Genomic DNA, 23406 nt, shown 5'->3' with positions numbered 1-23406 from the left:
GACGGGGGAGCCCAAGAGTTTGGAGGGAAACAGCAACAGGAGGTCTTCAACCAGCAGCCCCCTTACATCAGCAAGTACCCTGAATGGGAAGATGTCTAAAAAGGGAATATTTTTACCAGTTTCTCTTGAAACTTATAGGTCCTCTTTGTTTCCAGTCTTTTCTAGTTTGATTTAGCACAGATTATACATCCAAGACAGTGATGAGTCTACTTTATGATCAAGCAAATGTGGGAAATACTAAAATGAATCTGACAGAGTCCTACTAAATGATAAATATTTCCAGGTATAGCTTATCTTGCTTACAGAGTTCAGAGTGGACTTCCCTGGTGACGCAGTGGTTGGGATTCCACCTGCCAATGCAGGGGACACGGGTTCGAGCCCTGGTCCAGGAAGATCCCACATGCCGCGGAGCAGCTAAGCCCGTGCGCCACAACTACTGAGCCTGCGAGCCACAACTACTGAAGCCCGCGCGCCCTAGAGCCCGTGCGCCGCAACTACTGAGCCCACGCACCACAACTACAGAAGCCCACACGCTGCAACTACTGAAGCCCGCGCGTCTAGAGCCCGTGCTCCGCAACAAGAGAAGCCACCACAGTGAGAAGACCGCGCACCGCAACGAAGAGTAGTCCCCACTCGCCGCAAATAGAGAAAGCCCACACGCAGCAATGAAGACCCAATGCAGCCAAAAAAAAGGAGTTCAGAGTACCGCAGGAAGGCAAGTTTCAGAGGAAGGTGATATTAGCGAGGTTATGGAGGAGGGATAGGATTCAGCTGGGCAGACATGAAGCCACGGGGCGAATACCAGCCCGTAGGTGTCTCTGCGCAAACTAAGAAAGGCACGTGTTCTTTAAGACTGTTTACTTCCATCTGTTGGTAAACTGTCATAATATACTGATTTTGTTAGCGCAAACGCTGCCGCCGTGAGCTGTTAAACTGTCATCATAGATCTTCAAATCTATGACGTCTTTAGTGCAAAAAGCATCCCCAGCAGCATGCAGTACACAACCCTCACACCTGTGACCCCGGCAGGAAGGGAATTCTATGCTGGGAGGACTGTGGGAACACAGAGAAAAGATACTACCTGAACTTATTTCCTACCAAGAAATGGAAAAAACAAAACCTGTTCTTATAGAGCAGTTGTTCTCAAACTGGGGGTGATTTTGCCCCCCAGGGGACACTGGGCAATGTCTGGAGATGTTCTGGGCCGTCACGACTTGAGGAGGGAGCAGCTACTAGGGTTTAGCGGGGCAAGCCCAGGGGTCCTGCTCACCATCCTGCAGTGCACAGAAGAGCGCCCACCACAAAGGATCATCCGGCCCGAACTGTCAGTAATGCCAAGGGTGGTGTAGAAGGCAGACTTGCATCACAAATGACCAGGATCGAAACAGTGATGGTCTTGCTACATGGTCACAATGATTAGAAACCCGAGAAAAGAGTTTCTACAAAGAAAGCACTGAGATATTCTCCCTGCTGACTCCCAGGGCCCTGCATGGGGTACGTGGTCACCATCTACTGCCAAATGGCACTGTCTGTATTTACAACGAGGATGACGGACCCATTCTGGTTGGCACAAGAGTTTCCAGTTTTAACACTGGAAGTCTTATGTCCCAGGACACCGCTCAGTCCTGGCCAAGCTGGGACAATCGGTTACCCTGCTGGCAGCTCTGAGGTGGGTCCTGCTGCTGTCACCTGCCACTGGCTTGCTACCGACGGCAAGTCCCACCTGCTCTGCTTCTCAGTGTCCAGCATCCTCTGTAACTCTCGAACCCGACACTCAAACTGGGACTTCTCGTCACCAAGGACGCTCCTCCAGGCCTCCCACTGCCGCTCTTTTTCCAGCAGCTCGTCGTTCAGGGCCTCCAGGTCCATGACCTGCTCTTCCAGCATTGTGCAGGTGGTCTTCAGAGCCTCCATCGTCTGCAAATCAGTATCACTGAGTTGTGCTTTGTATCAAAGGAGGATTTCCCAGATGTTACTTTTGTCGGATCAGTTTCAGAAAAGCACGAGTTTCTAACTACGGTCTGAAAGACACTATCTTTTTCTCCTACAGAATGAGGGGACCAGACAAGAATGGATGAAGGGCCATTTCTGCCGCCATCTTATAGAAAGAACCAGGAGGAAGACCCGGGAAAAGAGACCACACTTAACAATAAAGTGGCTTGGGAATTCCCCGGCGGTCCAGTGGTTAGGACTCTGAGCTCTCACTGCCAAGGGCCAGGGTTCAATCCCCGGTAGGGGAAATAAGATCTCATAGGCCACGCGGCACAGCCAAAAAAATTTTTTTTAAAATAAATACATAAAAATAAAGTGGCTCACAGAAACATTCTATTCTATTTTTAATGGTTTTAAATCAAAATCAAGAACAACCACACACAGGACTTCCCTGGCAGTCCAGTGGTTAAGATTCTGCACTTCCACTGCAGGGGGCACGGGTTCCATAGGGATGGGGAACTAAGATCTTGCATGCTGTGCGGAGCGGCCAAAGAACAAAAAAACCCCAAAAAACCAACTACACACTTCTAAAAGCCATCTTTAAAACCCACAATCCTTCAAAACACAGACATGATTATAAAAAAGAGCCCTTTTACTGGACAGGCTCAGTCTGAGAACCCTTGGGAGAGATGCAACTGGCACCTGCTCTACAATCTAAAGGGGTTCCAAGTTTCCTGGGGAAGTCTCTGACCTTGTTTACAGTCCTTACTTGCTTCTGGCTGGTGAGCTGCATCTCCCTCTCTGTGATCTCGCGGCGGAGATGGTCTACCTCACTTCGCAGCTGTACGATCTCGTCGCTGGCGCCAGAGGCCTCGTCAAGTTGTTTGGACAAGTAGAAATTTTGGTTGTTGAGCTCAGCGTTGTCCTCCGTCAGCTGGTTTAGCTGCTCCTCCAGGTCTGTGATTACCTAAGAGGAAAGGAATCCGGTTACGCAGCAAGCAAGTTGATCTGAAACGAGAAATTGCTTCTAGAGCCATCAGCGCTTGAACCTACGTGATAATGACGATCAGTGTGCTGCTCACGTTTGCCCATCCAACCCTTGAGAGCCAAACTCAATCTCCCACACCCGCCCCCTTAGCGCCCAAACACACATATGCTGTGGGAGAACAAGAAATGTCTCGGATTCTTTTCTGACTCAGGATTCATCGGGAAAATATGGTAAAAACAAATCAATCAAAAGTGCCTGCCATATGGAAGGGGCAACTTTAAATGAGATCAAGTTCATGGACGATAATAGAATGTGGAAGATGCAAACTGAGGAAAGAGGAATAGTAGAGAGACTGGTATCACAATCTGCTAATTAAGCCAAAACGCCCAGGACACCATCTATAGGACATTATCCTGGGAAACAGTCTTAGAAAGCAAAATAAAGTTCTTATCACGGAAGACTGAGTGAAGGACACTAAGAGTTATTTTAATAATATTTTAGGTAATAAATTTAAGTTCACGCAACAAAAGAAAAAAAAAATTTAACAGACTCTCAGAATAATCCTGAAAATATAATACTGTATGACAGCATCACTTTAAATGGTTCTTATTATGCAGCTGGCTATCAGAAAGTGGGAAGGCATGTATATGAAATTGTCATTTTACTGAGAGAGATTTAATCTGGTTTTACTAAATGATTTCCCTGCTCAATGGCGGAATGATTTCAATTTCAGTGCATTTAGCTTTCCTGTTCTCTTTGCTGAGGTTTAGTACCAGCACTTGCAAAGAGCTTTTATATATAATACTTTAGAAGTTTAAGAGCAATTTTCTAATAATAGCTGGAATGAGGCGCACTGGTGGTAAATTAAATTTTATGTAACAAAAAGGAGTAAATTAAAAGGAAATGCCTCGGAGCCTATGGTTATTAATTGTTTCACATTTTCAAACCTGGAGTAGACTTAGTTTCTGAAATGTTGCCACTGTTTCCATGACTAACTCCCTATTTTAACCTACTTCGACTATCGATTAAAAAAAAAAATCTTCCCAGGCACATAGAATTAAAGAACATCAATTAAGTAGATTTGTTCAATGTGGCCACAGCTTTTCATTTTGTTAACTGTGCTGATGAGCTTTTAATGCAGTAAGTGGTCTAGTAATTTGTATTTTAATATCAAAAGCCATGTTAATTCCTACTGAACCGGTTTGTGTAACACTATCAGCTACAAGAGGGGGAATAAAGGTTATCTGGTCCGGTTCTTGGCTAAACCTCCTTCTTTATCAGGGTTTAAAAAAAAAAAAAAAAAAAAAAGGAAAAAAACTGCAAGTCCATCACTCCTAGCAGGCACTTCTGCCTCACAGGGAACCCTGTATCACCCTTTGTGTGACGTGGTTAAATCTCCCGAAAGCAGCAACAATGAATAAACAATGCAGTAAACCCATTCCTTAAGATGGTCTTCCTCCTAGACTGCAAATGTCTCCACTGTGCTTCCTTCTACCTCTGCCCCCCCAAAGGAAAACAACAAGACTGATGAGGCAAACTGGCCTGGAAGCTGCGCTATAAAATGGATTCTGGAAGCCCCAAATAAGCCACCTTGAACTTGGCTGGGTTGGTTTCTCGACCTGACATGGAGGTAAATACTATATTGACTACCTCCTCTGTTGCTCTGGTTTTAATGTTTTGGCTTTTTCCTGCGTGCTATTCTACTTTAACGCATCATGTGAAACACATGGGATAAAAATTAGTGAACAAGATGTTGAGGCATCAATGGTGCCCCACGGGGAGCAAAGAGACTACAGAAGATCTACCCACATAAGAATATATATGCTGCCAAAATAATTTACTTGTCATTCAAAGACATATTTAAGCCTTTGGGTACCTACTCCCTTTCTTTGACTCATGAAAAACAAATGCAATTTATAATAAGCCCATTTCTGCCACTTCTTCTCCTCCTCCCCAAATTAGATTATAAAGTGCTAAAGAAGAAACACTTCAAAAAAGTCAGGGAGGTGCCAAGATTACTACTCTCATTTCGATTGACATGGGCCCACTGGAGTAGGAAGAGTCCTTCTATTTCCTTGTCGTCATCCTGTTTTCAAGGGGTCTCTGACTTCTGTTTACACTTTGTGATGACTGGCTCTGTATCTTGTCATCACCTCTATGTTGCCTGTTTGACAAGAGGAGGATTAGGTGCTCGCACAAAGCATCCGAGGCCTCGTGAAAGCACGTTAGCGCATTCGGACGTTTCGTATGTTCTTCCTGCCCAAAAGCCGTAACACGTTGAGCTTGTGGCTCTGCTGGAGTTGCCAGAGTGTTAGACACACACAGATACTGGGCAGACCTGAGACACAGGCAGTAAATTAATGACCTCCGTGGTTAAAAAAAAAAAAAAAGAAAGGATAATAATGGGCTATCTGTGATTTTGAACCAGGTTATAAGCAAAGAGAATTCTTAGGTCTACTTTGTGGGTATGTATATTCTCTCCACACCAAGGGCAAATGATCTGTTTCCTGTATTATGAGTCTCTTAAGCTTTCAACCCCAAGGATAGAAGGCAGGAAAGATAAACTGCAAGGCTGATTCCATCTTAGTGGTTAAAAAAAAAAGATGAGGGAGATAGCTTCATAATGCAAGGGCCAGCAGAGCTTTCGTCTATGCTGTTTTTACAGATAAGAGATCTTGGTACAATTCTAACAGAAAACAGGGATACAAAAAAATTATCTACTCTGTGTCCAAAAAAAATTTTTTTTAAAGATCTCTGTTTGGGGTTATCTGCTGCTCTTTAAGCACACCTCGTGGTTCTGAGATACATATGTTACCTCTCACACCTGACTGGGCAACCGACAGAGGGAACGTTACCTGGTAAATGTCCAAGAGCATGTTGGGGGTGAAGACACCAGCCAGACAATGAGTATCAGGCTGAAAAGACACAGGGCTGACATCCTATTTTAATGCCTCATTCCTTCTTGAAGGCAGCTATTTGCATATTATTTATTTTTAATCTTATAGCTGGCAGATTGATTCATAATTAAAACCGTGTCATATGTTGGCCCACCAACTCCTCTCCAAAACAGACTTAGGTAGGGTTTTAGGTGCCAGATTGAATCAAATCCTTTTTTTAAATTTCTTCAAAATGTAGAAATGGCCTGAGCTCGAAAATCCTACTGCTCATGAGCTTTTTAAAAGCTGCTAACTGGGAGCTCCAATTGATTGAGCTTTTATAGGAGTTCCCACCGGTGACAAAGATGACATTGCCCAGCGGCGACAATCCTGGACAGCACCAACGAGAAAGGAACATCTAGCGCGCTCTCCTAAAGTGTCTATAAAGCAGCCTTTGAACTTGCGAAAGTATAACTGAGATCTACCATTGCTGCCAAGTGTTGTTCTAAAGTGGTGGTTTTCAAACTTTTTTAAGGAGCGGGACCGTTTTCTACACAAGATTCTGTGGTAAATCCAATATAATAAAATGATAATAGCAACCAACACTGATCAGCGCATTCCGTGGACCAGGCCCTGTACAAACACCGATGCACCATCTAATTCTTGCAGGAACCCCCATGAGGTAGGTATTATTACCAAGTTTCGGATTCTATGACTCAGTGTTTCCTAGGTTTTACTGTCTCTGAAATCTGAATGTATATTGCAACTAAGCAGCTGTCTCTCTTCCCTCACCCAGCCCCGCAAAGAGCAGTAATTAAATGAATTATGCATCTTACAATCAATGGTGTATTGGAATTGAGGACATACAATGTCATCCCATTTCACGGACAAAGAAATGGAGCCTCAGGAGTGTAACATCACATAGGTTACCAAGAGACCAATTTAGAATCTGAACCAGTCTATCTGACTCCAGAGCGTGTGGTTTGGACCCCCAAGCTACCCAGCTGCCCTAGCTGAAATGTGGGTGGGGATCACTTTCTTGGGTTCCCCCTCCCACTGGGAGAGGCCCCCAAAGGCTTCTCCACAGAATGCCAGGGGTAAGTAAAGAAAGGATTAGAAGTCACTGTGCCAGAAAAAGCAAATGTGAGGGATAAAGAGAGTACAAAAGTTACATAAGAAAGTAACCTAATTTGTTCTACATATTGGTATATTCTATTAAAACTACACTTGCGATTTTAAAAATGGGGAAAAGGGAGGATTACAAAGGCACACAAGGAAGCTCTTGAGGGTGATGGCTGTGTTTATTATTTTGATTGTTTTGCTGGTTTCACAAATATACACACATTTCAAAACTCATCCGGTTATTGTACTCCGATTATCCCTTAAGCTGTAAAAAGAAAAAAAGCTGTAAAAAAAAAAAAAAAAGACCAAAAAAGGAGAAAAGAAAACTCCAGATGAATGGAACAGGATTACTGATGTACACATTTAAAATGCATCCAAGTTTATTTTAGGAAAAAATAGTAATGTTAAAAAAAAAAGTCACAGTCCTAAAATGATCTATATTTTATTCAGTGATCATTTATGAGCATGTATGTAATATAAGCAAATAACTCTTGTGTAAAATAAGAAACCAAGAAAATAAGAAACTAAAAAAGTAAGGCAAGAGAGTACAGGAACAGAATGCATCAATTCCTCAAGGAAGGGAAGAAATCAACAGATAATGCTAAGGCAGGCTCACCCTCGATCCAGCCACTGGCAACAGGAAATAGACCTAAATTCCATCTGCCAGGTACCTACTAGAGTGAAACAGAGGCACGTCCCATGACCTAGCTATTCCACTCTTGGGTATATGCTCATCAGAAACAAGGCCTTAAAGCCGTCAACGGATCTGTACAAGAATGTTCCTAATAGCTTTATTCCTACCAGAAACAACCCAAACATCCATCAACAGGAGAATGGATAAACAAACTTCAGTTCTATACACACACTAGAAACACGACACCGTAATTAAAAAATAACAAAATCTTGATGGATGCAACAACATGGATGAACCTCAGAGACAATTTAAGTAACAAACAAAGCTAAACCCAAAAGACCACATCTTCTATGATTCCATTTATATGAAGTTCAAGAACAAGCAAAACTAAGGTATGGTATCAGAGGTCAGAATACTGGTTACCCTTAGGGCAAAGGATGCTGATGGGAAGAGGACAGGAAGGAACCTTCTGGGAGCTGAAAAGTTATGTATCTTGATCTTTGTTGTGGTTACACAAGTTGTCTACACACATACAAATCCATCGAGCTATATGCCTAATATTAGTTGCACTTCATGTACTTTATTGTGTGCATTTTATACCTAAATGAGGCAGGGGGCAAGAGGGGGGAGCATATGCCAGGACTTAATGTCCCATTTATAGTAGGTAAGGAGGGAAGAAGGAGTTCATTACAAGGACAGAAAATATGCCTATAAGAGGTGGAGGGGTGTTTCTGGAAATTTATACAGATGCAAACAATACAAATGGAGACAAGCTGACTGAGAACTGACTAAGGAGGTAACAGAGCGATGAAAGGACCAAAGAAAGGAGGTAGAACCATGAATAAGGACAACAACCCTCCCTTCTGAAAGGGGCCTATTTTAGTCCCTCTCTCTGATCAAAAATAGACTCTGAGTTTCCACTGATCCTACCCTATTATATAACCTATGAATGATGCTTATCTGCTCCTGGAATTGACTTCTCTCAATAGAAATAACGACTCCCAAAGAGCCTTAGATTATGAATTTGCATGTTAGGAAGCCAGATTTTGCCTGTTGGGAAGTTAACACTTCTAGATTCCCCAGGAGAAGAACTTGTTGGTCTTCCCTCTCTGTTGAGGCAGCAGGGTAGAGAAGCCTGACATGTCTAACTGCCCCTTACCATCTGGGGCCAGTCTCAGACAGAACCTTCTAGATTGGAGAAGGAAGGGGAGCTGCAATGGGACTTTTGTTGCAGCTACTGAGATCTATTAGTGGTTCTGCAGTGAGAATTATTTTGACCATTCCAACAAGCCATCCCCAAACACAAAGAATGGTTTAATTTTTTTTTAAACTGGCAGGAACACAAAACACTGAAGTTATCTGAGGCTCAGAAACTTCCAAATCAGTTTGACCTCATTAACTGCTTCAAGCTGAAAGTTTATATCAAAAATCAGTCACTGATATTAGAATGAGATGTCCCCCTTTCCTCCTCAGTTTTAGTTTCATGTTATTCTCATCATCTTTGGTTAATACTCACAGTACAGCTGTTACGAAGGGCGTCAAATTTGCGCTGGATTTCATCTCTATGTGCCTAAAAGGTAAGAAGTTGATTATAAATTTTTCATAGGGTGGAATACAATTCTACGTGCTATGGGTCAAATAAAGAAAATCACAATTTATCTAAAAAAGCCAAGAACGCTGTTGCAGCTGCCCCAGCACCTTTTTTTCAAAGAATTAATCAAGTCATACCCAACAGGAGAAGCAAAGTTACAGGAATACACAATGCCTATTAATAACAATTAACTATTTAGACCACACATCACACCCTGTACAAATATATATTTAACATTCAGATTAAAACTAGGGACTAGTGGAAGGAAGGAAAAAAACATAGGATGAAGTTTTACTCTCCTTTATTTGTCTTCCTCCCGACTCTTAATCTTTTCCTCTTCCCTCCAATTGGCTGCCCACCACTGCCCCCCACCCCCGCCCCCAAGCCTTCTCCCAAGAAAGACACAAACACACATATACAGGACAATAGCCAGGACAAAGCAGGGACTTTTTAAAAAATTAAATCCAAAGCTGCTGAGATTCACAAACCCCATGTAGAACTTGAAGTAAATATAAAGGTTTTCACCAAGACAGAGGCGCTCTAAACCAGTAGCATTCATTCAGCTGACAAGGATATTTTGAGTACATACTAAATGGCAGACACTATGGCAAGATACAGCATATCTGGCCTCACCTTCATTCTGGTGCGGACAGGTAGAAAATAAACAAGGGCAGGATTACAAACAGTGACAAGTGTTATGAAGGAAACGAACGGGGTCTAGGGAAAAAGAATAAGGGGGGAGAAAAAGAACTCACTTAGATGGGGCAGTCAAGGAGGGCTTCTCTGAAGAGCTGACATTGAAACTGAAATCTGCAGGATGATGAGGAGCCAGCCATGCAAAGAACAGAAAAGAGCAGAGAGAACAGCATCTGCAAAAACCCTGAGGCAAGAAAGGGTTTGGTTCATTTGGGGAACAAAAAAGGACCTGAGTGGCTAGAGCAGTTTTTTACACTTCAAGCTGTGCCTCAAGAGCGAAGATGTCAAGTCAGATTTTTTTGGTTTGTTTTATCCAGTGGAATGGAATAAACAGGATAGATTAGAAAACATCAGAATGTACCTTGGAGAGTAAAGGTAAGCACCATTGTTGGAAACTTGTATCAGATACCATAAGTCATCAAGTTTAAGTTGCTATCAATTGTAAGATTTACCACAATTTTATGTAACATTAAGAAAAAGAAGTACTGCCAATGAAACTATGACATGTTTATGTCCTTATGACTACAGAATCATATACAGGCTATAAGATGCATCCTGATTATCTACCTTAAAACTCACTGAAACTCAGTATATAGGCTCCCGTGTACGAGACGCAAGGTAAAATGTATTCTTCTGTGGCCAAAGAGCAAAAGAGGGAAAATGTGGCCCAAGCTGATGGTAGAGAGGCAGGCCCAGACCAAGAATCTTGAAGGCCAAGAAAAGAGTTTGGATTTCATTCAAAATGCAATTAATTGGAGGCCAACAGAGGTTTTAAAATGCAGAGTGACATGGCCTGGTTGTCGTTTTGTGGATGCTGCAGGAAGAACAGATCAAAACAGGACAAATGTAGAAGGAAGTTCAAAAACCACTGAGGCGGTTGCTGCTGCCATTAAAGGGAGAGAGGAGGGTGGCTTGGAGCTGGACGTGGCAAAAGATGCAGAGAAGTGGATGGAGGTGAGATCTCTTTTGGAAGCACAGGAAATAAGACTTGCTGATGGACATGCGGGCCAAGGGTTCCTTAACAGACTTCTGATTTGGAAGACAAGGTAGATTATGGCACCATTTGCTTAGCTATGAAAGCCCAAAGAAGAATCCAGTTTGAGGCAGAGGAAAAAGTGGCCCTTTGCTTTAAAAAAAAGTAAAAAATATTCATCTCTATCAGAGATTAATAAGTAATAAATGCTGGAGAGGGTGTGGAAAAAAGGGAACCCTCCTACACTGTTGGTGGGAACATAAATTGGTGCAGCCACTATGGAGAACAGTATGGAGGTTCCTTAAAAAAATAAAAATAGAGCTACCATATGATCTAGCAATCCCACTCCTGGGCATATATCCAGAGAAGACTCTCAATTCAGAAAGATACATGCACCCCAACGTTCACTGCAGCACTATTTACAATAGCCAAGACATGGAAACAACCTAAATGTCCATCAACAGATGAACGGATAAAGAAGATGTGGTGTATACACAATGGAATACTACTCAGCCATAAAAAAAAGAATGAAATAATGCCTTTTGCAGCCACATGGATGGACCTAGAGGTTATCATACTAAGTGAAGTAAGTCAGACAGGGAAAGACAAATATCATATGATATCACTGATATGTGGAATCTACAATATGAGACAAATGAACTTATTTAGAAAACAGAAACAGACTCACAGACATAGAAAACAAACTTATGGTTACCAAAGGGGAAAGGGCAGGGATAAATTAGGAGTTTGGGATTAGCAGATACAAACTACTACATACAAAATAGATAAACAACAAGGTCCTACTTTATAGCACAGGGGACTATATTCAATATCTTCTAATAAACCAAAATGGAAAAGAATATTTTAAAAAATGTAGCTGAATCACTTTGCTGTACACCAGAAACACAATACTGTAAATCAACTATACTTCAATTTTTTAAACAAAAGAAAAAGGTCTATAAGAGAAGTAAGTCAAAAAATTCAGCACCTAGCCTGTCAATGCAGGGGACACGGGTTCGAGCCCTGGTCCGGGAAGATCCCACATGCCGCGGAGCAGCTAAGCCCGTGTGCCACAACTACTGAGCCTGCGCTCTAGAGCCCGCGAGCCACAACTACTGAGCCCGAGTGCCACAACTACTGAGCCTGAGTGCCACAACTGCTGAAGCCGTGTGCCTAGAGCCCGTGCTCTGCAACAGGAAGCCACTGCAGTGAGAAGCCCGTGCACCGCAATGAAGAGTAGCCCCCACTTGCTGCAACTAGATAAAGTCCACATGCAGCAACAAAGACCCAACACAGCCAAAAACAAATACATACATACATAAATAAATAAATTTATTTAAAAAAAAATTCAGCACCTAATTTAGCTGTGATGTATTCTCTAAATATGTCTATTTTGCCATAGATTTATATTTTAAGTTTATAACAGCAGATTAGCCACTGCAGAAAAAAAGATTAGTGAACTTGAAGACATAGCAACAGAAACTATCCAAAATGAAATACACAAAGGAAAAAAAAAAAAAAAAAAGACTTAAAAAATGAACAGAGCATCAGTGAGCTGTGAGACAACTCCAAGGAGCCTGATACACATGTACTCAAAGTCCCTGAAGGAGTGCAGGAGTGAGACAGAAAAAAATATTTGAAGAAATAATGGCCCCAAATTTTCCAAAGTCAATGAAAAACTAAATCCATAGATGCAAAACATTAAACGAGCCCTAACCACAGGAAACATGAAGGAAATTAAGCTAAATCACATCATAATCAAACTGCTTAAAACCAGTAATAAAGGTAAAGAGCTTAAAACCAGCCAGAGAAAAAAGACAAGTTATTTATAGAGAAACAAAGAGAAGAAAAGATTTCTCCCAGTGAGGTTGGAGGGGTTTTGGAGGGGAGTAAGCTAGAAGACAGGGGAGCAACATCTTTAAAGTACTGAAAGGAAAACAAAAACAAAAATCTGTCAACCTAGAATTCTATACCCAGCAAAAATATCTTTCAAAAATGAAGGCGGGGCTTCCCTGGTGGCGCAGTGGTTGAGAGTCTGCCTGTTAATGCAGGGGACATGGGTTCGAGCCCTGGTCTGGGAAGATCCCACATGCCGCGGAGCAGCTGGGCCCGCGAGCCACAGCTACTGAGCCTGCGCGTCTGGAGCCTGTGCCCCGCAACGGGAGGGGCCGCGATAGTGAGGGGCCCGCGCACCGCGATGAAGAGCGGTCCCCGCACCGCGATGAAGAGTGGCCCCCGCTTGCCGCAGCTAGAGAAAGCCCTCGCACGAACCGAAGACCCAACACAGCCAAAAATAAAAATAATAAATAAATAAATAAAGTAGCTATTTAAAAAAAAAAAAAAAAAAAAAATGAAGGCGAAAGAAAGACCGTTCCAGACACATAAAAGCTGAAAGAATTTGCCACCCACACACCTGTACTATATAAGAAATGTTAAAGGAAGTCTTTCAGGCAGAAGATGACAACCAGAGATTTAAATCTACACAAAAGAATGAAGAGGACTGGAAAAATGGTAAAACAAAACAAAAATCAGTAATTGCACAGATGGACTTACAGATTCATAAATTAAGAGTTATCACTTAGAATCAACTCAAATAATTAGCCCCGATTTTCATGAACTAATTTAATAGATTATAATTTTTTCCCCAAAACTGTTTTTTGCCTAATAATGATATGAGAGATTTATTAATTTAACGGGGCAAGAATACTATTTATCTAAATTAGGAACGTGGCTATTTGTACCACTGATGAATCTCATCTGTGAGTATCCTAGAGGAAGAATCCTTAGGTTAGTAAACTCTAGAGCTGGAATGAACAACTGTTTTCTTGTAAGGATCAGATAGTAAATATTTTTGGCTTTGAAGGCCACTCAGTCTCTGTCACCACTACTCAACTCTGCCCTCACAGCACAAAAGCACCCACAGACAATATGTACACAAATGGGTGTGACTGTGTGTCAATAAAACTTTATTTACAGGAAGCAGACTAAATTTGGCCCACTGGCTATAGCTTGCCAACCTCCACTCTAAATGACTATTTGGTGTGAAATTACTCAGACAGAAACAGGAAGCTGAAGGTGGAGTTAACTTCTTCAAAGCCTAAGCAATGATTATAAAAAAGCTTTCTGGCCTAGACTGAGGGATAGAAGACCTGTTCCACTTTATGACTAACAGCAAAGTTTCCAAATAACACCACACCAGTAGAAACTTGCCTAACTGCCCCACAGTAGTCTGAAATTTCAATCACTAATATTTCTATTATAATTTGCCATCATGAGGCCTTTGGATCACTCTGACACATCAAATGACAATCCTCTTTGAGGGTATAATGTAAGGAACTACCATCATTATGGCTTTTATTATTGACTGAAATATAAACACAAAATGTAGTTGTGACTGTTGTGACTGCTGGAAGTACTGTAACAATCATTGAACTGATGTGAGCTTTAAAATGGCAAGAAACATGTTTTATGTTCCTTTGAAATAAGTTGTAAAACAAATGCACAAAAAGCAAAAGGTCACATTATATATAAAGGTAATAAAATATGTTAAGACATATGTAAGACAAGCTTTGGATTCTTTCAGTGTAATATCTGAGTGTTAATTAGGTGTTAGAAGCTACAGGGAATAAATATTTACCCTCTTAAAAATTACTGAGGACCCCAAAGGGCTTTTGTTTATGTGAGTTATATCTATCTCTATTAACCACATTAGAAGTTAAAGCAGATTTTTTCAAATATTTATTTATTATTTCTTTTAAAATAAAAGTATTGCTTTTGCACCACCGGTGCAAATGTTAACACAATGAAAAACGCCACATGACAGCTTAGTATTATTATGAAAATAACCTGAACTTGGGGACCCCCCATGGAGCCAGAGACCCACCCCCCCCCCCCAACTTGAGAACCACTGACCTAGGGGTTGGGTGGCAAGAGGCAGGATGGACAGGCTGCATCCTGGAAACCAGAGAGGCACTCACTCTGGGGAGTACTTATATCTTCTTTAATTTTAAGGAAAGTTACAAGAGGAATGAAGAAAAGAGAATTATTATGCAACCTTGATGAGAGAAAATGCCTGTAGAACTGTGAAAAGGAAACATGTGTTTAGATGTCTGACTGCCTTCTGGGATCCACGGTCAGGATCCTAGAACACAGGTTTCCACGCATCCGCCCCTTTCCCTGGGAAGGCTGGCACCAAGCAACACTGTCACCTTAGGTGACCCAATTTCACATCTTGCCTATCATGCCGGTGGGTTACTAATTCAATACAACAATTGATAGTTATGTAAAAGAGAAAAAGAGAGCGTGCATTGACTAATGATTTTAACAAATCAAAGAGGATGACTCTGGGATCCCACCATCACGCTCTGCTGGGAGGATCCCTTTCTCGAGTGTCTCTAGCTTTTGACTTGATCATTCAGCATTAGTCATTTAACAAAATCAGTAAAAGAACGTGAGGGCAGGGACATGAAACGTGTTCGTGGGGCCATGCTGGTGGGCGCCAAGCCCACACGGTTCCTCTACCCCGCGGCCCCATTCAGAGCAACGCTCCCATCACGTCGCATGTCTGCATGCAATGAAGTGTGCATGCTCAAATTCTCTTCCACAGAAGAAGGCATTACATGGAGCCTTTTTTTTTTTTTTTTTAAAGATTTTTTTGATGTGGACCATTTTTAAAGTCTTTATTGAATCTGTTACAATATTGCTTCTGTTTTATGTTTTGGTTTTTTGGCCACAAGGCATGCGGGATCTTAGCTCCCCGACCAGAGATTGAACCCACACCCCCTGCGCCGGAAGGTGAAGTCTTAACCACTGGACCGCCAGGGAAGTCTCTACATGGAGTCATAAATTTCAGTTCCAGGTGGAAAATTCTCTCTTCCACCAATAAGCACTGAAGCATCTTAAAAGCATGGCTTTTTGTTTAAATCTGACTCTCTTGTTGCTGTCCACCTTGACTCAATCTCAGCTTTTAACGGCCAGTGAATTTCAATGCAAATGCAATTGACAGGGTGGGTAAAGGGAGAGTGGGAAAAAAAGAAAGCCTGAGGAAGACCAACAATGGCGACTGGCGGCCCCTGCCACACTTCTTCAATGGAGAGCTTCCATTTAACTGTGCTCCATCTATTTTTGGCCCAGGGGCAGAAGCCAAACAGGGTAACTGCTCCCATCCCAGGTGAGGAGGTGGCCACCTCTTAGAATTAAAGCAATAATAGCCCATTTGACTATTTGCTTTTCTTGATAAAACAGCCTGCTATGAAGCAAACAAGCCTCCTAGGAGATCATTTTAGATCCAGCTGATTGAATTTGATTGATGCTTACGCTGGGTCTGAACTTGGACCAGAACAATGAGAGAGGGAGAGTCAGGGTACTGCATCTGTGACCATTTTCTCTCTCTCTCTCTCTCAGAAAATACATTCTTTGGAACAAATTCAACAAAGCCATTCAGGCAACAGCCACCTGTGGTCCATGACCAGATTTATGGGACATAATCAAGAGGAGGGGAGAGGAAAAACCCACAGCCTTCAAACTGAACTGAGGCAAATTGATGTGAGGTTTGGATTCCTGCATGATGGGCTTACAAACAGCTGTTTGACCAAAGGCACTTTCCTGTCATCAATGTGAACAAACCCTACTTTCCAAGGGATCCTCATCTGTGAGAGTCGTAGAGTCCTAGTTTCCAGACCTAGGGAGGTTCGTTTCTTTCTTTCTTTCTTTCTTTTTTTTTTTTTTTTTAAGATGCTCTGAGGCAGTGATCTCATCTGACTAAATTAAGTCGTGACTTGCTGCCGTGCAGGCGTCCAGCAGCCATTAGACACAGCACATTCCGACCAGCAGCAAGACAGGACTGAAAGACTAATTTCCCCACAGATAAACAGCAGCGACACAAACTCTTTTGTATACCCTCCTCCTTCCAAACGGGCAGGGTAAGACGCTTGACCACCGCCTCCCTCCCAATTCCAACAGAGTAGAGAGGTAAATGCTTCCCTCTCCTCCACTCCAGAGTAAAAGGATTTGAGGGATTACAGGCCAGTCCCCTGGGGAGAAAAAGCTAAAGACACAGCACCAGGCTCACAGTGAGGACTCATTAAGTACAGATTAAATGACTGACGTCTCCTCCCTTCAGAGCTGGGGTGGTTCATATGGGGGGAAATATTAATATACAAGGCATTAAATATAATAGTGGTTGGATTTTAGGTGTCTCTTTTAGCAGCTAAGAAATGCTATCTGGCTGTCTCTCTCCACATCCACCCCACTCCAGAAAGCGTATACGCCTTCTTGGCGTATATATTCATTTCATTCTTACCTCCATTTTTTTCTTCTATGACTTCTTTTCTCTTAGACTTTTCTTTCTTATTCTATCCTGTTATACTGTTTCATATCTTTCCAAACTGTTCCCAATCCATTTTTGAAACAGGGCAGAATATAAACAAAGAGACACTATTTTTTTTCCAAACCAAATACTGGGGGCACATGGCATCATTTAATGAGCGTTTTCATAGAGAAAACAATGGAAACTAAGGTTGCAACCAATATCTGAACTTGGCATAAGTCCTGGAAAATCTAGGATGCACAAGCATCTTCTATACAGGAGTTACTCTGTATCCCCAGAATCCTGGAAGGCCCTGTATCCTGGATTGGTCCATAAGGACCCTGGCACTCTCAGATCATGTTCCCAATTTGGTCCCCAAACCCAACAGTGGTAGATAACCTCTAAGAAGGAAATTAGTTAAAAAAAAAAAAAAAAAAAAATATATATATATATATATATATATATATATGTATGTATGTATATATCTATATATCTATATATCTATATATATATCTATATATATATATAGATGTATGTATGTATATATGTATATATACATACATACACGTATTACTTTTAAACAGAGTAAATCATAAGCAACAAAAGTGCATGATCATCTGCAGAAGTAATCCTACTCTAAGAGATGTTTAGAGGTGTTTGCTGATGGAGATGGGGACAGGATCCAAAATGAATCAGAATGAATAAGATACCCATTTGGGTACCTTATTGAAAAAAACTGAACATCAGCTGCATTGTGCCCTGCCCACAGAAGGGGGTACCCTGACCAGCAGGCATGAGTGTGCCCGTCCGCTTGGCAAGTACAGTATGTTACCATTAGAAATGTATGCACTTGGTTGATACCAGCCATTAAACCCATTCAGCTCTCTATGCCCAGAGTCCAGGTCCACCAAGCAGCCTTCCAAGAGAAATGGGATTTATAAGTAGATTTCTCTGAAGGGGAAGAATGTGAAGATTATCCTGGTCAACTTGGCGGTTGTATTTCCCTCTGTAAAGCTGGTAAATTGGCATTTTTACATATAAAATTCTTGTCAGTTTTGTTAGCCTGGGTCAGTCCCTGTGAGAAGGATCAACTGTGGGAGATTGGCCAACGAAGTCACGTTTTAAGACTTGCAGAAAGAACTAAGGTCTAAATCCAGGGGCCGCCCACCACCAACAATATACCTCCTGAGAACACTCTTCACGTGAGCACACCAGTCTCTCAGAAAGAGCAGGGAAGCCAGGTCCCTTTTAGAGAAACAATCTCTCATTCATTAGAATCATTTCCATCCAGAACCTACCAAATGCATACTATAAGACCCAAAACAGAATCTACAGCTTGAAAAAAAAAAAAAAAGGAACACAAATGAGGTTAACCAAAACAAAAACAGAAATAGGGTAGAAAGACTACTGTAAGATATAACATTATTATTTTTTTTAATGTTTATTGAAAACTAAAGTAGAAGACCCAAGTAAACAGACTTTGGTTAAACTGAAATTTAAAATATAGTGATGATTATTTTAAAAAAAGGTAAATGCATAAATAAAGGAGGACCTTTTCAAGATCCTTAGGAAAGCTCAGATATTGCCCAATTGATCTAGTTTACTAATTCCAAAGAGGAAGCAGCCTACGTAAGCCAATTTTCTGCCCATTAAGCATCTCTCTGGTTTATTTTTTCTCTCTTGGCATTTCTAGGGGTGAGCAAATATCCTCAGCTCCACACTTATCCTACCGTGAGTGCCTGGATCTCTTCTTCTGCTTCCGCTGTTGTCTCTTCCAGCTCCGTCTTTGCCTGGCGGAGCTGGCTCTCCAGAGCTACCCGGGCTGCCTGCAGGGCTGTCAGCTGAGACTCGCGCTCCTGCAGAGAGAGCTGCAGCTCCGTGAGCTGGCGCTTGAGCTCCAGTTTCTGCTCTTCATGCTCTAGACTGACCTGAGACAGAGAGAGAGATGCTCGTTGACCTTAACTGAAGAGAAAGCCAAGACGCAACCTGCCGTGCAATCTGCATCTTAAATTTGGTCATGGAATCAAATTTTCAGCACTCAACCGAGAAGGAAAAAAAATGCAATAAAACAGCTCTGACTTCGATAAGTCTCAAAAATCAACAGGAGTGAGAACACATAAGAGTATATACAATGTATATTATCAATACAAACCATCCCTTCCTTTCGTATGTTCGAATGCTTGGGAAAGCTTCTAAAAAAAAAAATACCACACAGCAAGAATCCCCTATGAAAATGATGACGATTGTTCTTATTAGAAAAACATTTAAAAGTAAACAGATATAAATAACATCGTATTAGTAACAAGGACACCTTTACAATGGGAATACAAGTGGAACAACAGACTGCATTCTACTTATTTTAAATATTTCTGCTCTGATTTTCCTGATTAGGTAACCCAAATTAAGGTCATATTGTGTACTAATCATTCTTCCCTCCATCTGCCCATCTATCCATCTATCTACTCAACCTTTCGTCTATTCAAGAAAAATTTACTTGGGACTTCCCTGGTGGTCCAGTGGGTAAGACTCTGCGCTCCCAATACAGGGGGCCCGGGTTCAATCCCTGGTCGGGGAACTAGATCCCACACGCACGCCACAACTAAGAAGTCCGCACGCAGCAACTAAGAAGTCCGAATGCTGCAACTGAAGATCCCGCATGCTGCAACTAAGACCCGGCGCAGCCAAAATAAATAAATAAATAATGAATAAATATTAAAGGTAGTCACTATTAACATAAAAAAAAGAAAAAGAAAAATTTACTTGGCAAATTCTGTGTAAAAGGAAATACGGAGATGAAAAACAGTCTCTGCCTTCAAGTTGGGGAGAAAAATAAAAACCAACCATAGCCATACATTGTGGTCGAGTGCAATGGTCAGGAGATGCAGGGATGTGATGGGAACACAGCAGAGGGGGAGAGGAGGTGACTGGGGATCTCTGTGTTGAAGAATCCAGGAGCCAAACAAGCAGCTAAGGAGGGAAAGAAAATCCCAAGCAGAGGAAGCAAGACGTCCAAGGCGTGGAGATGTGGGAGACCCTGGCACATCTGCTGACGTCACCAACACTGACAAGCTGTCCTAGGGACCAGACCCTGTGTCAGACATGGGGATGCCAAGCAAATAAGAGATGCTTGCTGCCCTTGGAGAGCCCACTGAAAGCGAAAGGGTACAAGCTAAACATGAAAGGCCACGGGGACCCAAAGGAGACATCCCATCCAGCTCCAGGGGGACAGAGAAGGCTCCCTGGAAAAGGTGACACCCAAGTCCCAAAGGCCAAAGGCATGAAGAGGAGAGAGCCTTTAAAAGATTTAGCCCAGAGAACCAACAGGATGTAGTGGTTAACTCAGAGTGGGGCCGAGAACAAAGGACAGAGAGGAGCCAAAGGTGACACCTATGTTGCTGGGCATCTGAATTACAAAGACAGTGAGACCACTGGCCACGACAGGGAACAGGAGAGGAAGGGCCAATCTGAGGAGAAGGGCAAGAAATTCACTCTTGACACGTTGAACTTGAGCTGCAAGGGAGACATCTGAGTGGAGGTGTCCAATGTCTACTGGGACAACAGGTCAGAAACTCAAGAGACAGGTCTGGGCGGGTCGGCTGGATCTGGGAGCCCCTCACAAGTCCACGGCAGCCGAAGCCAAGGCTATGATCTCTCTCTAGTGAGGATGACGAGGGGGACAATGGCTGCGGCAGTGGCAACAACGATGATGTGACAGCAGCAGGTGAAGTACCCATGTACAGCGTGCCAGGCACTGTCTTCACCCATTTCATCTCCCTAACAACCCAACAAGGATGGTATGACTATGACTTCCATTTTACAGACAAGCAAACTGCGGCCCCGAGAGATTCAGGAACTGAGAAGACGTCACACAGCTAAAAAGTGGCAGGGTTAACTACTTACTGTTGGTCTTATTAAAATGCCAGCAGCCGGAGGAGGCTGCGACTCTGCTAGCATGCCTGAAAACTCCCAAGGCCACTTGGCAAAACCATGAGAGGCCGGTGACATCACTGTCACACGTCAGCAGGAAGTTGGGGAGCAGGATGCTGTCCGATGCAGGGAGAACCCAGGGGCCCTGCGCCACACAAGCTGCTGGAAAACTGCTAACGCTGCACACACGGGCTGCGGGGAAGGACACCCAGGACCCTTGCAGGCGGGTCAAACCCGAGGCTGAGGCCTCTACCCTCAATCTCAATGGCAGCAGGTGGCAAAGAGAAGGCGGATCGCCTGGCTAGATTTAAAGCTAAACTCCAGGAGAAAATATGTGCAAACAAAGTGACTGACAAGGGACTAATCTCCAAAATATACAAACAGCTCATGCAGCTCAACATCAAAAAAACAATCAACCCAATCAAACAATGGGCAGAAGATCTAAATAGACATTTCTCCAAAGATGGCCAAAAAGCACATGAAAAGATGCTCAACATGGCTAATTATTAGAGAAATGCAAATCAAAACTACAGTGAGGTATCACCTCATACGGGTGAGAATGGCCACCACCAAAATATCTACAAACAATAACTGCTGGGGAGGGCATGGAGAAAAGGGACCCCTCCTGCACTGCTGGTGGGAATGTAAATTGGTGCAGCCTCTAAGGAGAACAGTATGGAGGTTCCTTAAAAAACTAAAAATAGAGCTACCATGTGATCCAGCAATCCCACTCCTGGGCATATATCTGGAGAAAACCATAATTCGGAAAGACACATGCACCCCAATATTCATTGCGCCACTATTTACAACAGCCAGGACATGGAAGCAACCTAAATGCCCATCGACAGAGGAATGGATAAAGAAGATGCGGTACATATACACAATGGAATATTACTCAGCCACAAAAAAGAACAAAATAATGCCATTTTCAGCAACATGGATAGACTTAGAGATTGTCATACTAGTGAAGTAAGTCAGAGAAAGACAAATATCATATGATATCACTTATATGTGGAATCTAAAAAAAATAGTACAAATGAACTAATTTACAAAACAGAAATAGACTCTCAGATGTAGAAAACAAACTTATGGTTACCGGGGACGGGGAAAGGGGGAGAGGGATAAATTGGGAGATTTGGGACTGACATATACACAGTACTATATATAAAATAGATAACTAATAAGGACCTACTATAGAGCACAGGGAACTCTACTCAATACCCTGTAATGACCTGTATGGGAAAAGAATCTAAAAAAGAGTAGCTATACATATATGTATAACTTGTTCACTTTGCTGTACAGCAGAAACTAACACAGCATTGTAAATCAACTATACTCCCATAAAAATTTTAAAATAAATAAATAAATAAAGCTAAACTCCAGACTCCCCTGGAGCATATACAGCCCTGAGCCCCTCAGGGAGCATCCTAAATTTCTCCCACCACCCCTGTGGGGCTGGCTATACTGACTGGAGAACAAAGCAACACGCCTTCCCTGTGGCAGGTTAATGCCCAGAGGAGCTACAGCTACAGGGCAGACACACAAGAGAGACATTTGTGGGAAGGGAAAGCAAAAGCCAGCCAGCCAGCGTTCCCACGCTCAGAGAAATCTATCCGAGTTATTTACACTCACACTCCTAAGGCTGACACTACGGGGAAGTGTGGTTAAACTTACTGAAGAGTAAAAATATCGCCTGGATTAGAAAAGTAAAACCACCGCCTGAGGCTTCTGGATAACCTAGAACAATGGCCCTCAAACTCCGGAAGCATAAGCATCGCCCAGGGCACCGGTTAAAAATGCAAATCCCTGTTCCTCACCCCCACCCGACCCCGATTCCATTCAAAAAGCTGAGGGAGGAAGCCGCCCAGGAATCTGCATTTCAACACACAGGCCATGTGGTCCTAACAGAGCGGGGTCCACACCTTGACAACTCCTGCCCTTGCGAGAAGTGGCCTCATTTTAATACTCCAGTACAAATGAAGACATTCCTAAGCGTCAGAATTCAAGGTTTGGTCCTTAACTAAAGACTGTCTGCTTAACGGTCTTTGCCTTAAGAGAGATCATCTCCGCTTTGAAGAATTCCATCACAAATATTTGAGCCCAGTGTCTCTACGCCCAGCCGGGATGTCCCACTTGAAAGGACCGCCCTCCTGAGCTCCGGTCCTGTCTCTGGCAGTGCCAGCTAAACCCACCTGCCAGGCTGACAGCCCCCGACATCAGGGATGGGTCTGTCTTGTCACCACTGTCTATCTGGCTACTAATTGGCACACAGCAGGCATTTGATAAATACACAGTGAGCCATGTCAAGTCACAGCTTCAGTCAACCTCAAAAGGTTCGCAACCAAATGTGTGGTATTTCC

The 23406-nt window shown here is 42.6% G+C and overlaps 1 protein-coding gene across 6 annotated transcripts in view; it reads right to left on the bottom strand.

Moving 5' to 3' along the window:
- CIT (citron rho-interacting serine/threonine kinase) overlaps positions 1-23406 on the bottom strand; it is a 168223-nt gene that overhangs the window by 34042 nt on the left and 110775 nt on the right. For 3 of the 6 annotated variants that reach the window (XM_068562804.1, XM_068562806.1, XM_068562808.1), the window contains 4 exons: positions 18850-19047; positions 9069-9122; positions 2684-2899; positions 1724-1917 (listed from right to left, as the gene is read on the bottom strand). In XM_068562804.1, the coding sequence (XP_068418905.1) occupies positions 1724-1917; positions 2684-2899; positions 9069-9122; positions 18850-19047 (662 nt within the window). The remainder of the gene's footprint in view (positions 1-1723; positions 1918-2683; positions 2900-9068; positions 9123-18849; positions 19048-23406) is intronic. The other 3 variants (XM_068562805.1, XM_068562807.1, XM_068562803.1) reach the window with 1 other exon arrangement.

This window comes from Eschrichtius robustus, chromosome 14 (assembly GCF_028021215.1).
Source record: "Eschrichtius robustus isolate mEscRob2 chromosome 14, mEscRob2.pri, whole genome shotgun sequence".
In the NCBI taxonomy this organism is placed as follows: domain Eukaryota; kingdom Metazoa; phylum Chordata; class Mammalia; order Artiodactyla; family Eschrichtiidae; genus Eschrichtius; species Eschrichtius robustus.
This window is presented reverse-complemented; position numbering and strand designations above follow the sequence as displayed.